At 39.0% G+C, this 14,651-nt stretch overlaps 2 protein-coding genes across 2 annotated transcripts; one reads left to right on the top strand and one right to left on the bottom strand.

Annotated features, from left to right (window-relative positions):
- Positions 1–599: 599 nt before the first annotated feature.
- On the bottom strand, positions 600–3,172 carry LOC117290701. Its single transcript, XM_033772232.1, has 3 exons — positions 2,982–3,172; positions 2,154–2,278; positions 600–1,235 (listed from the first exon to the last, which is right to left on the bottom strand). The coding sequence occupies exon 3, from the start codon at positions 1,189–1,191 to the stop codon at positions 787–789; it is 405 nt and encodes a 134-aa protein (XP_033628123.1). The 5' UTR covers positions 1,192–1,235; positions 2,154–2,278; positions 2,982–3,172; the 3' UTR covers positions 600–786.
- Positions 3,173–3,450: 278 nt separating this feature from the next.
- LOC117289899 (RING finger protein 215-like) lies at positions 3,451–12,187 on the top strand. The gene is made up of 10 exons (XM_033771098.1): positions 3,451–3,687; positions 4,435–4,590; positions 5,794–5,865; positions 6,312–6,397; positions 7,312–7,369; positions 7,811–7,918; positions 8,615–8,731; positions 9,285–9,416; positions 10,206–10,308; positions 11,977–12,187. The coding sequence occupies exons 1-10, from the start codon at positions 3,538–3,540 to the stop codon at positions 12,015–12,017; spliced, it is 1,023 nt and encodes a 340-aa protein (XP_033626989.1). The 5' UTR covers positions 3,451–3,537; the 3' UTR covers positions 12,018–12,187.
- Positions 12,188–14,651: the final 2,464 nt, after the last annotated feature.

Here is a 14,651-nt window from a genome sequence, read left to right as displayed (position 1 = left end):
GCGCCCGTTACAATAATATGAAACAATGAACACAACCAAAGCTATGGGCATTTTTACTTCAATTTATTAAAGCTGGATATTGAAAAGTGCAAAACAAGATTACATGAATGTTAATAACAATAAAATAAAAACAATTAAAATGGCACAATGAACAAACCAGGACACTTCAAGAGAAAAAAACCTCTTTCAACAACATAGATACCAACTTCCCACTTATACTCAACTTTCTACTCATCATATCTGAAGACCATAAATCCAAGAAGGTCCCTGTTCAGCTAAATTTGAAATAATTCAATGTTTGAACAATATTATTGTATATTAAAACATTGAAAGCCCGACCCAAAGACAACACCCATTAACAGTGTCCCTGCCCCCCCCCCCCAAAAAAAACCAACAAATTATTATAATGAATAAAAATAAAGATAAATGGAATAAACAAATGAATACTTAAAGTAAATAAATAAATTTAATAAAATAAATGAACAAATAAAGGAATTGCACCAATGAAACCCCCCCAAAAACGAAAACCAATAAAGAATCACCCGCAACCCCACCCCCCCTCCCCTCCAAAAACAAGTAACACCACACAAACCCCCCCACCCCCCAAAAAAACAAAAACAAAAAAAAAACAAAAAAAACATCACCAAACATCTTTATTTTAGAGAAAAAAGTACTTTATTTTTGAATAGACTTGAGCTGGGATGTGGGAGATGTAGATACTGTCTTACAAATTCATAGGCCCGGGCACTGTAGAAATGCAATGTGAGTGCAAACTGCTTGATTTCCTCAGAGAACCTCCATTGACTTCAGCTCATTTTCAATCAGTTTGAAAGTATTCGGTCCAAAGTCAAGCTTCAACAGCTCCCACTGTCCCTGGTTTATCATGTTTTTATCTTTGACTGCCTCCAGAAGACTTACTTTCTGTTTTGCCACTTTGAGTTCCTTGCGAACATCTCGAAGTTTGCTGGTTGTTTCTATTAGTTTTCCACTGACTGAACTTAGCCATAACGCATACATGTGCTTTTCTTCTGTAACATTAATAACAGCTTTTTTAAGAGGTTGCGGGCCAGGTTCGGCTGCCATCAATTGTCTTTTAGGTGGAGGCCTCTTACTTGCTTGCTTCTCTCTCACTTGCTTCTTTTGTTTATGTGGCGGGTAAGCTGGAAAGATGGAGGGTACAGCAGACCCCATGAGTTCATGCTTAACAACTTCTTGGTCATCTCTGGGATGCACACCTGCAAATGTTAAAGGCAGTGGACACTATTGGTAAGTTTTAGTATTCAAACTTACATGGTAACAATTAGCAATGGAGAGCTGTTGATAGTATAATACATTATGAGAAACGGCTCCCTCTGAAGTAACAAAGTTTTCGTGAAAGAATAATTTTCCACAAATTTGATTTTGAGACCTTACCAGTTAGATTTTGAGGTCCCGAAATGAAGCATCTGAAAGCACACAACTTCGTGTGACAAGGGTGTAATTTCTTCCATTATTACCTCGCAACTTCGCAACCAATTGAGTTCATGTTTTCACAGGTTTGTTATTTTGTGCATTATACACTAAAAAAATGTATGCAGATACACTAAGTGAGAATACTGGTCTTCGACAATTACCAATTGTGTCCAGTGCCTTAAAGGTCAACTTGGATTTGTTATAATAACATATTTATAGATTACCAAAGAATACAGCAATGTCATGCTTTCGCTTAATTTATTTGTTCCTTTTTTTACCCAAATGTCAGTCTGAATGGCCAAAAACACTTCTCTGTAGGGTCATTCCATGTAAATTCAATATCCTTTGGAACCGGACTGCCACAGATTAAAATGAAATTCTGTGCGCTAGTTAGACTCTCTGAGAAACCCCACGAAAACAATTCCATGTAATTTTGTTCATAACTTTTTGAGATAAGGGTCAACAAACTTTTGACTAAAAGCATGACCACGTTTGAAAATCTGTATCTCCAACCAAAAGTAAAGTACAAAAATAAACTTTAAACCATTTTAAAGCTCTTGAAATTGCCGTTGTCATAAAATAAAACCAAACAATTAAAATCTATTGTAAGCACAAGTTAAGTTCAAGACAGTCGGGTTCCAAAGCGTATTGAATTGACACGGAATGACCCTGTAACTAAACAAGTACAAGTAAATACAAACATCTTATGTAGTCATTCTCCTGAAAATGTTCACTACACACCACTTGGTGTTTTGACGGACAGAAGTCAGGTCTGCTGATTGCTGCAACCCACTTGCTGAGTAGAGTCTGCTTTCCAAGAGGGAATCTGAATTAAACAGAAAATCCACACAACAATAAATAAAGCACGTTTTCTAGTGTAGGAAGCATAGCCTACCAGGTACTGTACATCAGGATATTGATACAGATTGCATTCTACTGCATCATGCATGCACAGGGCTAGGAGGATGGTAATTATACAAATTGAAATAATAAGGTAATAAAAGGGTAGCGACGAATTCTTACACGGCCGTTTAAAGCGTGCAGGGTGGAGTTCACGGCAACAACCCTGCAAGGTTTCAAACGGACGTTTAAGAATGAGTCACTACTCTTTAATTCCCTTATTCATAAATGCCCTTTTGTTAAAAAACGTTACAAAAATACAATAACAGACACTTCGACAGTTGAAAGTTCGAGGTTTGAAATATTTTTTGTCAAAAACTTTGTGCAGAGTCTGTTGCGCGTGGGTTGTGTGTACGCGAAGTAGGTTACGTGCTGTTACTTGTAGTTATGAGTTGCGTTCCGCATGATAATCTTGCACGCCTGACACGCGGTTATAAACACTGGTCATTATCAACCGTTTAAACACCCCCACGTGACGTGTTCTCCATCAATAGGAGTAGAGAAACTGTCTGGGGTATTTATGAATGAATGTTTATATGATGAGTGCAAAGTACAATGATTAACAATGTCCAGTTTTCGGACACGACGTTTCATTTTTTAATGTGATTACTTATGAAATGAAACACCACCTCCTTTCACTCGCCGGTTGGTGCAGCCAACAGTCTAGCTGTACAACTTTCGGGCATTTTCCCTTAGAATACTCTGTAGGATCACGGAGCAGAAGAACGAGTGGACTTCCGATATGATCGATGATCAAGGTATTGTTTGGTTTTGTTTTGCCCGGTCTGATGATGGCGGCTTGACAAGTGCGCCCTCTCGAGTTCTGCTGCATGGAGGTAGCGTGGTTTGGAGTTGAAATGAACACTGTGACCACTGATGAAAACATTTAATTTGATGAATTTTACGTAAAATCAATTTTAGTTGCTCACAGCTTGAAATGGGTCTACATCACACATGCCACCGTAAAAACCGCGAGCCCAAATACTTGAAGACTTGTTTCCGTGGACGACGACTGTTTGCTGACGGAACTTGCACTACGTCAAACAGCCGTCGTGCGGTTGTTTTTAAAGGCCCTGAAAATTTAAGATGGCAGCTGGTGTCACTTTCCCGCGGAGGCATGCCCTCAGATTTTTCTCAAAATTACTTCCTCCGAATTATCAAATCGCAGTATGTTTAGCTGTGCTGATGACGAGTGGGATGCGTGGAGTACGTGGGGAGGGTGAAGCAGTCGTCTTCTTGCACCAAACTAGCGAATCGGTGGTGGAAATTCGAGGGCAATTTGCACGGATTGGCGGGCTGGACTCGGAAGGAATTGTGGGGGTCGACTTGCGAATGGTAACTCGAGTCTGAAAAGCCTTTCTTAAGACGTTTATCAATGCAATGGCATGGAGGTAGACCCAATGTGGGCCTCAATGTAAATGGATTGAATGAGACCAGGTCCTAATTTCACAAAGCTGCCGCTGCAAAAAATATTGCTTAATTAATTAATGCAATTTTCTGCTCAGTCAGTAGTCAGAGTCAGAGTCGGTGCTCCGCATACTTCCACAAAGTATAAAACTATAAGTATAACTTATAATATAAGGCTCCCCATAGTTTCTAGAAATATGCTCGGCAGAATTGAGCATTCCAACAAGTCAAAATATGTACACAATGTGACCAGGGGCCGATTTCACTACACTTTGTTTTGCGATCATCGCTAAATTGAATTGAACGCAAGCGCGATAAGAACCACAAAATCCATCGCAGTTGCGACGGGCTGCACTTTTGATTTCACTAAGACATTTTTGCGACCGATTTGATTTACGATGGATTTATAATTATATAATAACCTTTACCTTGAATGAGGCTCTCGCAGGCTTATTTGACCTTTGACCCATCATCGCAGCAGTTTTGCATGACAACTAAAAAGATCGTCTGCCATTTTTTCAAGAAAACACGTTGAAATTGGCTTTTTGGTTGGGTTGCGGAAAAGCACTAGGCCTATGGGTTTAATCAGAAAAGAATAGCCACACAGAATTATGAAATTGGGCCCAGATTCATCGTAAATTCTGTAAATTCTGTACATATGTTTATCACACACAGCTTCCTAAAAATTGTACAAAGTCAACCCAGCCAGCCAGTAATCATGATTCCGGGAAGAAGGAATGGATTGGTCTGATTTATTTACCAGCAGTGGAAGAAACTATTAAGGAACAACCTTCCAGCTCCAATCCCACAAGATGCTCTCTTCTTGACCAAGTAAGAAAAAAGACACTTGTCTTGTTTTAATTTGGCAGAGTTTTTGTATTCAGTCAATTACAATTCTCAGTTGTTATTGTCTGTCAAATTGAAATGTGTACACTACGACATGGGCCCAATAATAATAATTTAAGGAAGCTTTTTTATAGCACATTTTGTACTTGGAATACTTGTCTGTGGAGTGTAGGTTCAGAAGATTCATATGTATAGGAGTGTCGTGGCCGAGCGATTAAGAGAACCGAATTCAAACTCTGGTGTTTCTGATCAGCAGAGTGTGGGTTCGATTCCCCAGCCGTGACACTTGTGTCCTAAAGCAAGAAACATAACCATTGCTTCGTCCTTGGATGGGACTTAAAGCCGTTAGTCCCATGTGTTGTGTAAACGTATGTTAAAAAAACCAGTGCACTTATCGAAAACAGAAGGGGTTCGCCCCGGTGTTCCTGGCTGGATTGGCAGCATACATGTATTGCGCCACAGCACCTTGTAAACCATTACATGGTGCTTAAGGATTAGGTCAAATATCTCAAAATTCGCCCCACTCCTTGCAGTAATAATACCTGGCACTTTGTATCCTTTGGCAAAAGGCGCGTTATAAATACAGTTATTATTATAAAATCCAATGTGTTGTATATTGCTTTGAAAATGAACACAGTACACTTATCTTTTGGAGGGTTTGCTATATTTTTATTTCTTGCATTGTTTGCAGCAGATTGAGCCACCTAAGCTCAACTGAAATTACACAGAGAGCATTTGAGGTGCCCGCCCAAGTCAAACCTTGGTGGCCCCTTTATTTTCCAGAGATTGTAAGATGTTTTGCATTGGAAATTATACCTGTGCTGCCAAATTTGTAGCGTACTAAGCTAAATCAATCTCAAGAACCATTTCTGCACTCACAGGTACCCATTTACCCCTGGGTGGAGAGAAGCAATTATAGTTAAGTATCTTGCTCAGGGCCACAAGTGTCATGACCGGGATTGGAACCCACACTCTGCTGAACATAAACAGCCGAGCTTGAGTTCGGCGCTCTTATCCGCTGTCGGCCCCTGCAGGCTACGATAGATCTCACAAATAAAACAAAACTTGCCATATGCACCTGTTGTAAAAAATTACATAAGAACTGCATATACGTGTATGTTACATTGCGTAAACTTCACAGGACTTACACTTCAATGGGATTTATAAACATAACTTTTGCTTTTGCAGGTAAGAAATGCCATGTTGTTTGGTGCCTCAGCATTAATTGTTCTGGCCATGAACCCTGCCCTACTCAAAGAGGTAAGTCTATGGAAAGACCAGTGTTCTATCTACCTCCAATTTCAGATAATTTGCCAAAGACTTAGAATATGTCTACATTGTCAGAAGTTGGCTGGTAGAAATAGTGACCATTCAAGTTCACACCATTTATTTCACCATTGAAAATGTGGCCGAAGGAGAGAGTCATTATCCTCCGAATACATATCTAATAATTTTTTCATGTGACAAATCATTTGATTGTGGGGGTTTGATGCTCATGAATTATGGCTGGTACACTTTATAAGAGTGGATAGTAAGTTACAATATTATGACATATTTTTTTTTTTTTTTTTTTATCTGGTTGGGGAAAAAAAAGCCTGGTTCAGTAGATATTTTGAGCTACAATTCCTGTTGATCTTGTGGACATTCAAGCCCTGTGTGGTACTTTGGTAAAATGTAAATCCAGTTTATTTTGTTGATATCGATAGCTTGATGTCCAGCAACTCTTCAAGCAGCCTGTTGTAGTCATCCAAGAAGCTGTCAGTATCACCAAGATACGCAAAGCAGCAGAGAGGTGAGACTTTAATTAGGCCTGAGGTATACAGGTTTTGGTTTCGAGTTTAAATAATAAAGTCTTGTATCAGAATGGTTTACCAGGCCCGTTTGCTTCGTTTTGGAAAGAGCAAGGGCACCAAGGCATTTTCTCTTTGGTAAAGGGCACCCTATGAGGAAATTGTAAATTTCTACTGGAGCATTTCAAGGGCACCAAGGCAATGACCAGGGGGCATGAAGGCAATCGCCTTAGTTGCCTCCGTGAAGTATCGTGCCTGGTTTACACAATTTTGGGTTGAACAAAGAAAGATGACTGGATCGGAACTTGAACCTGCATCTTCTGGATTGGTAAATATTTTTGTCAATAGGGAGTTTTTGTTTTGGATGACGGAAGGTTCTGCAACGGTGAAAACGTACACCATGACGATCCATTGTATCAATTATCTGTTCCGCAGACAACCCATTTCGATTTTTTAGGACGATCATCTTTGAGTTGATCACATGACCAGGGGAGTTCGGTTACCGACTGCGCATGTATGAATATTTTTCAGTAGGTTGAACCCCTAAACGTCAGTTTTAAGCACAACGCAGAATCATCCCAGATACTGTAGTGGAAATTGAGGGCTAACCGTCCTCGAAAGCGACACAAGCACAGATAACTTGATGTGTTGTTTTCACAGTCGAAGAGCTATTTGTCATCCAAAATGAAAGCTCCCTAATGTCTTTGTTCAGGACCGCCAGTCAGAAGCCTTTCAACCTGTAACTGTCATATAGCCAGGAATTACACCCAAGTTTACGATACAACCTGTTAAGCGACAGCAGAAGGATCACCTTAAGGGGGATGCAACTTTTTATTTTATATAACAAGTAATTTTATATAACAAGTAATAAACCACAAAGTTTACACGTTCCTTTTTCCTTTGTTGTTGCCAACAGTAAATCAGAAGTTACTATAAAGACCAATGATGGAACATCTTCACGCTCTCATTACTGGGTAAGAAATGCTTATTTGTAAACTCAAAGGGATGAAAATGTTCTGGGTTATTTTGGCAGGGGATAGTATAGTTCAACTATTTAGTGTAAAACAAAAAACTGTTAGTGTTAGAGTCCATTTTAAACATGTAACTGTTGTTGTATTCAAGAAAACTCCTTGCTACTTGACAGTTTATGCTTACAATGGGAAACTTTTGGGACGCTTGGTGGCAGCAGACTTACCAGGTAAAATCCATTGTTCTCAGCAAGATGCGCACGCTCAGAACTACAGAAACAATGGAAATGTACATGGTAGGTCTGCTGCCCTCTAGATCCAAAGTCTCCTATTATTATGAGAAATTGCCAATAATGTCCAGTGCCTTTAAGCCACAACACATTGAAATTGTTAAGAAAAGATTTCACGTAAGTTTTTCCTGACGGACCTCGTCTTTGTCTCTTACAGAACACAGCTCGACTAACCCTTTGGTCTACCTGTGGCCGATCTAATGGGGGAACATACAAGGAATGGGAAGGTGTGGTATGCCTGGGGTCGGGCCATTCTCAAGCAAAGGTAAGAGTGAGAGCCGTGCGGTTAAGAGCATCGAATTCAAGTTCTGGTGGCTAAGTCATCGGAGTGTGGGTTCGAATCCCGATCATGACACTTGTGTCCTTGAGCAAAATGCTATAATTGCTTCTCTCCACCCAGGCAGGGGGTATAAATGGGTACCTGTGAGGGTAGAGGTTGGTAGTGTGTTTTAAAAAGCCTTCTGAGCGCATGGCAGCTCGGGCTGTATACTCCCAGTGAGTTGAGAAAGAATTAAGGAATGTTATTGGCCCAATGACCAGCCGTCGATTTCATCAAACTCATCCTAACTTAGGATTAATCTTAGGACTTAGGACGAGTTAAGTTCCCTATCTGAAGGACGCATTGAACCCATCCTAAGTTAGGACGGGTTACTCGTCCTAACTCGAGTTAGGATTAATCCTAGCGTTTCGTGAAATTGGCCGCAGGACACTTATGTAAAGCGCATTAATACGGTTATTGTGAAATGCGCTATACAAGAACTTGTTATTATTATTATTATTATTAATATAGCAACTTTTTGCCACTTGAAATCGTTTTAACTTCAAGATCTATCTAAAGACAGATAAAAAATGGATAGTTCTTTTAAGGCGGCTTTTTCACTAAGTGGTCCTTGTAGATTCAACATTTCATTATTGGTTTAAGCAAAAAAAACAAATTCTTTTCTTGTGTGAATGTATTTAGGTTTTTCCAAGTTTTTGGACGACACTTTTATCAATAGTTGGTACATTGTGTCTGATGATAATACTCCATGGTAAATGGATTACATGGGCTGACAGTGATTACATAGATGATATAGAGGTGAGTGTACCTATCCATTATTCTGGACCCTTCCCTCATTCTGTTTTTGTGTTTTTTAGAAAGTTTTCCAATCCCCATATTGCCTGCTATGATGCTTGTGCCTTGACCGAGATACTGAGCCTTTCGCATACAAAACCCTCCTGTGCCCAATTTTATAGAGCTGCTTAAGTGCAAAAGGGGCTAAGCATAACAAATTTATGCTTATCTGAATAAGGTTAGCAGCCATAATAACATGCAACATGATAAATTTGTGACTGGTCTCTCGTTTCTTTTTTGCTTAGCATAATATTCGAGGTATTATTTTTTTCTGCTTCCAAAGCAGCTCTATTTAATTGAACCCTGTTGGCTTTACCAGTGGCATAACTTGACCAAATTTGAGTCTTTAACCACCGATTCATTTCAGGATCAACACTACTCAAAAGAGATATTAACATGGTGTTATTGCAAACCTCTCTTAGTTAATGAACAGAGGTAATAATATTATAGGGTGCCTACTTTGCTTGAAAAAAATGCATAATTAATACATTTATTATTATTGTTATTGTTATCCCAGAGCTGTCTACAGAGACTCGCCAAAAAATCACTATCCAAAATGCCTGCCAGGAAGTACAAGAGGAAACGTTATATGCTAAGCAGAGATAAAGAGAGCTGTGCTATATGCCTAGAGGAGTTTATACAAGGGAAGGTACGATAGAAATGAGTATTAGACGTTAGTTTTGCATCGAGAATAAAGGATCAAATTTGGTTTACCCTTACACTGATGTATTAAGCACTGTGTAGGCAATTCACTCAGATGGGACTTAAACCCAAGACCTTTGCATTGCTAGAGCAGATGTTTTATCACTAGACCATTGAGCTAGTTCGATGGCCCCTCAGTGGCTAGAGGCAGTTTGAATCCTATGTGTTGTCAGCGGGTACCACAACAATTTAATAGACAGAGTTTTGCATCGGGGATAAAGGATATACCGGTAATTTGTTTTTTACCTTTACATCAGTGTGTATTAAGCACTGTGTACTCAGTACTGTCCCGAGTTCTTTGAAAAATTCCACAGGCAATTTGTGACCCTCGTTGAAACTTGTGCTTTTTGTTCTACCAAGAGAGATAAATTTACTGTCACAGAGTGAAATAAAATTAGCGAAATTACTCCAGATCTTATGGTAACAGAGTATCATAATATAATTTGTGTATGGCCAGAGTGCATGTATAGTACTTTAAATTTGTTCTTGTAAGATAACAAGTTTGTATTTTGAGTGGCCAAAATAATAATAATAAATAGCGCATTACATGTACATGTACATCAACAAAGAATCTCAGTGCATTTTAATATTATGGGTGGCATGATTCTTTGGGCATATTGAGTGGCATGATTCCTTATATACTATTTAGTTTATTTCTTCCGCCCTTTCGCTAAGAGTAAGTATAGATTTTTTTAATATTAATTAATAACTTGTTTTCCTCTGCTTATCCTACTAGATGGTTCGAGTTCTGCCATGCTATCATCAATTCCATTGTAAATGTGTGGATTATTGGTTGATCAACAAACGCACATGTCCACTTTGCAAGCTGAACATTGTAGGTAAGTCATGATTAACAATAGGTCAGTTTCATTGTAAATGTGTGAATTATTGGTTGATCAATAAACGCACATGTCCACTTTGCAAGCTGAACATTGTAGGTAAGTCATGATTAACAATAGGTCAGTTTCATTGTAAATGTGTGGATAATTGGTTGATCAACAAACGCACATGTCCACTTTGCAAGCTGAACATTGTAGGTAAGTAATGATTTACACTAAGTCAGTTTCGTTGTTAATGTGTGGATAATTGGTTGATCAATAAACGCACATGTCCACTTTGCAAGCTGAACATTGTAGGTAAGTCATGATTAAACATTAAGGCTGTTTGGTTGTAAATGTGTGGATATTGGTTGACAGTCAACAAATGTACGTACACCATCTGCAAGTTTAATCACAACAACATGTCCAGACTCGAGTCAAAGTGATTAATTTTAAGCTACTTTCACTTTAAATTGCGGGTTATTCTTTGGTTGATCAACAAACATTTGCATTTTCTCTGGAAGCTGAATATAAGTCACATATGTTGATGACACATTTGTCATCTGGCCGCACAGAGCAGCAACCTCCGTGCGTTCATACAGGGTACAAACCGGCTCTTCTCAGAGCTACCACGACTCACAAAGAGATTTTTACATGGTGTCACTGCAAACCTTACTTGATTAAACACACTGGTCACCTTTTGTAATTGTCAAAGACCAGTCATCTCACTTGGTGTATCTCAACATATGCACAAAATAACAAACCTGTGAAAATTTGAACTTGATTGGTCGTCGAAGTTGCGAGATAATAATGAAAGAAAAAACACCCTTGTCACACGAAGTTGTGTGCTTTCAGATGCTTGATTTCGGGACCTCAAAATCCAATTCTTAGGTCTTGTAATCAAATTTGTGGAAAAATTACTTCTTTCTCTCGAAAGCTACATTACTTCAGAGGGAGTTGTTTCTCACAATGTTTCATACTGTCAACAGCTCTCCATTGCTTGTTACCAAGTAAAGTTTTTATGCTAACAATTATTTTGAGTAATTATCAATAGTGTCCACTGCCTGTAAAGGGTGTATGTACTTTTTGTAGGGAAAAAACACAATGTCCACAGATTTACACTAAACTTACACAGTTTGAAGATAATGATAGTAGAAAGCTTCCCTGAAAACATTACGTGCTGAGGTGCTGTAGTTTTGGGGAAATGAGTAAAACAATGTCATGAAAATGTATTTGGTCTCATGAGACCAAAATTATTTTAAGCATTTACAAACCTATTTTCATGACATTGTTTTACTCATTTCTCAAAAACTACAGCACCTCAGTAAGTAATATTTGAAGGGAAGCTTTCCACTATCATTATCTTCAAACCCTGTAAGTTTAATGTAAATCTACATGTATGGACATTTTGAAAAAGTACCCAAATCCTTTAAAGTCACAATAACTTGAACAACATGTTTCAGTTCGAAGTAAAATCTAAAAAGTGAATGATGTGTGCTTATTTTTCAAGAGGCATTTGAAATTGCTCTTCACAATGTGTTAAAGTTACTGTTCTTAAAAGTCTGCTCCAATCCTTGGGTCTCTTTCCACTTTACTCAGACACATCAACATTTCTATCAAACATACCACACCATAAATTTGTTGGAAGCAAAACAGACCTTTGAATTGTGTTTGATGTTTTATTGGCAGATCGGCTGACAGGGGTAAACACAAGAAGCACTCAACTATGACAACAGATGAGATATTGAAGGCTGAGAAATAGGAACAGCTGCTTGTGGACCCTGGTAACATTTCAATTTTTACAAAAATGAAGTTTGTTTTCAAAATTTAGTTTGTATGTGTTCCTCTTATGTGTACCCAAAATCTATTTTAAATTGAAGTTCTCATAGTCATCTGTTGAAGAACTATATTTTATGACTGATTCAGCCAGCCCTTAGGCCACTAGTGATCTGGTGTTTAAATACAATGGTACTTGGTAAATGATGGTACAGTAACACTCTTTACACAGTAAAACTTGGTGGGAAAACAGTAAACTTAACTTTATGGTCAAACAGTAAAATAACTCGATGGTCAACTGTTTTATTGTTTACAGCTTGTACTAATTTTTACTTTACTTGAACTTGGTGGTTAAACTGCTGTTGCCTATTTGGTAAATGGTGGTAAGCTCCAAATGGAGAAATTTACTCAGCACCATATTGAAAAACAGTCGGATCTGAGGAACGAGAAAGATCTACATGTAGGTCCAGTGGCACTGACTTTGATGGCTATGGTTGGTTAAAGCCATTATACACTTTCGGAACAGAAGAAAAAATAAAAGTTCACAGATTTACAAATAACTTACAGGGTTTACAGACGGTAATGGTGAAGACTTCTCTTGAAATATTATTCCGTAAAATGCTTTACTTTTTGAGAAAACATTAAAACAATTATCAATTCTCGATAGTGAGAATAACGGATTTATTTTAAACACATGTCATGATACGGCGAAACGTGCGGAAACAAGGGTGGGTTTTCCCATTATTTTCTCCCGACTCCGATGACCGATTGAGCCTAAATTTTCATAGGTTTGTTATTTTATATATAAGTTGTGATACACGAAGTGTGGGCCTTTGGACAATACTGTTTACCGGAAGTGTCCAATGGCTTTAAAACAAAATGTTGGTATTGTACCAAAATGGTAGCGGTGGTAAAGGGGTCAAGAATGTACCCCCATGGTTGCTTATTGCTAGGTACCCTATGGTAAAACAGTAGGTACTTACATATATACATGTAATGTGGTGCGTGGTAGTAAAGTTGTAAAGGTCACTTTGTGGTTACTTAATGGTAAACCGAACATGTGGCTGGTATAAATGTAGAGGCTTGTTTACAGGTGGTACTCATTTTTAACCTGCACTTGGTTGTTAAACTGCTGTTGCCCATTTGGTAAATGGTGGTATGCTCCACATGAAGAAATGTACTCGGTACCCAGTGAAAACCAGTGCAGGATCTGGATTTATACTAACTTGTATTTTGGTACCAGGGAGGAACAAATGAAAGATGTAGGTCCAATAGCATGGACTTTGATGGCCATGGTTGTAAAACAAAATGAAGGTATTGTACCAAAATGGTACAGGTGGTAATGGGGTCATTCTCGTGGTCGGGAATTATCCCCATGGTTCCTTATTGCTAGGTACCCTATGGTAAAACAGTAGGTACTTACATGTATTGTGCGCATGCTCACTCATTTTTCCATTGCTGCAATCTTTTTTTACCTCTTTTTCCTTTTTATGCACCTGAAGTAAATGCTTGCTTGTTTTGGTGACCAGTTTGGACCAGAAGAAGCAAGCATGATGCTTATTACACACCCTCTTTTTTGAATGGTTGTGTTTGAGAACGAGCGGGAAAAACACACTGTTACCAACTTGAAGGTCCTCACTTTGAGCACTTGAATTGTCTTCATCAGCGCTACTCATCATTTCTGTGGGGTTCACATGGTCTAGCCTCTCCTCTGAAGCAGAGACCTGGATCACATCCTCACCAGCAGAAATGGCCCTGTCAACAGAAGTAGAGAGCTGATCACCATCAACACTGGCTCCATCAACAGAAGCAGCTGAGATGAGCTGGACCCCATTTACACCAGCAACACTGGTTCCATCAACAGAAGCAGAGATGAGCGGAACCTCATCTACACCAGCAACACTGGTTCCATCAACAGAAGCAGAGATTAGCTGGACCCCATCCACACCAGCAACACTGGTTTCATCAGCAGAAGCAGAGATCAGCTGGACCCCATCTACACCAGCAACACTGGTTCCATCAACAGAAGCAGAGATCAGCTGGACCCCATCTACACCAGCAACACTGGTTACATCAGCAGAAGCAGAGATCAGCTGGACCCCATCCACTATGAAAACCTCCTCCGTTAAAATTACCCTTTTACCGTTGTTTCAATTTAACGGAGTTAGCTCCGTTGATTTAACCTCAGCTAAAATGCACAAAATGCTCGCCGTGGTTTCAACGGAGGCTTCAATCCCTTTGTCATGTGTAATGTATACCCATTGTTCAGACCAACAATAGCAGTTTTAGCAGGTCGTGGATTCAACGGAGTTCTCTAGAACTAACGGTCTCCAAACGGCTAAAGGGATTATGGTTTTATAGGTTGTTCGTGAAAAGAACTTGCCGAGTGTTCGTTACGAGTTTAGCAAGATTAACTGTGATTGACGGATTACTACACTTTGGCACGTTTGCAACAGCAATCAACATGGATCAACCAAGTACTTACGAATGTACGCAGGCCATCAATGACACGTTTATTAAAAATATAAAGAAAGGGACTTACTATTTTGTCCATTCTGATTTCAGATTCATGTTAAGAAAGGTTTATT

The sequence above is a fragment of the Asterias rubens genome, chromosome 5, assembly GCF_902459465.1.
Source record: "Asterias rubens chromosome 5, eAstRub1.3, whole genome shotgun sequence".
NCBI classification, from domain to species: domain Eukaryota; kingdom Metazoa; phylum Echinodermata; class Asteroidea; order Forcipulatida; family Asteriidae; genus Asterias; species Asterias rubens.
The sequence above is the reverse complement of the archived record's forward strand: the minus strand, read 5'-3'. Positions and strand labels throughout refer to the sequence as shown.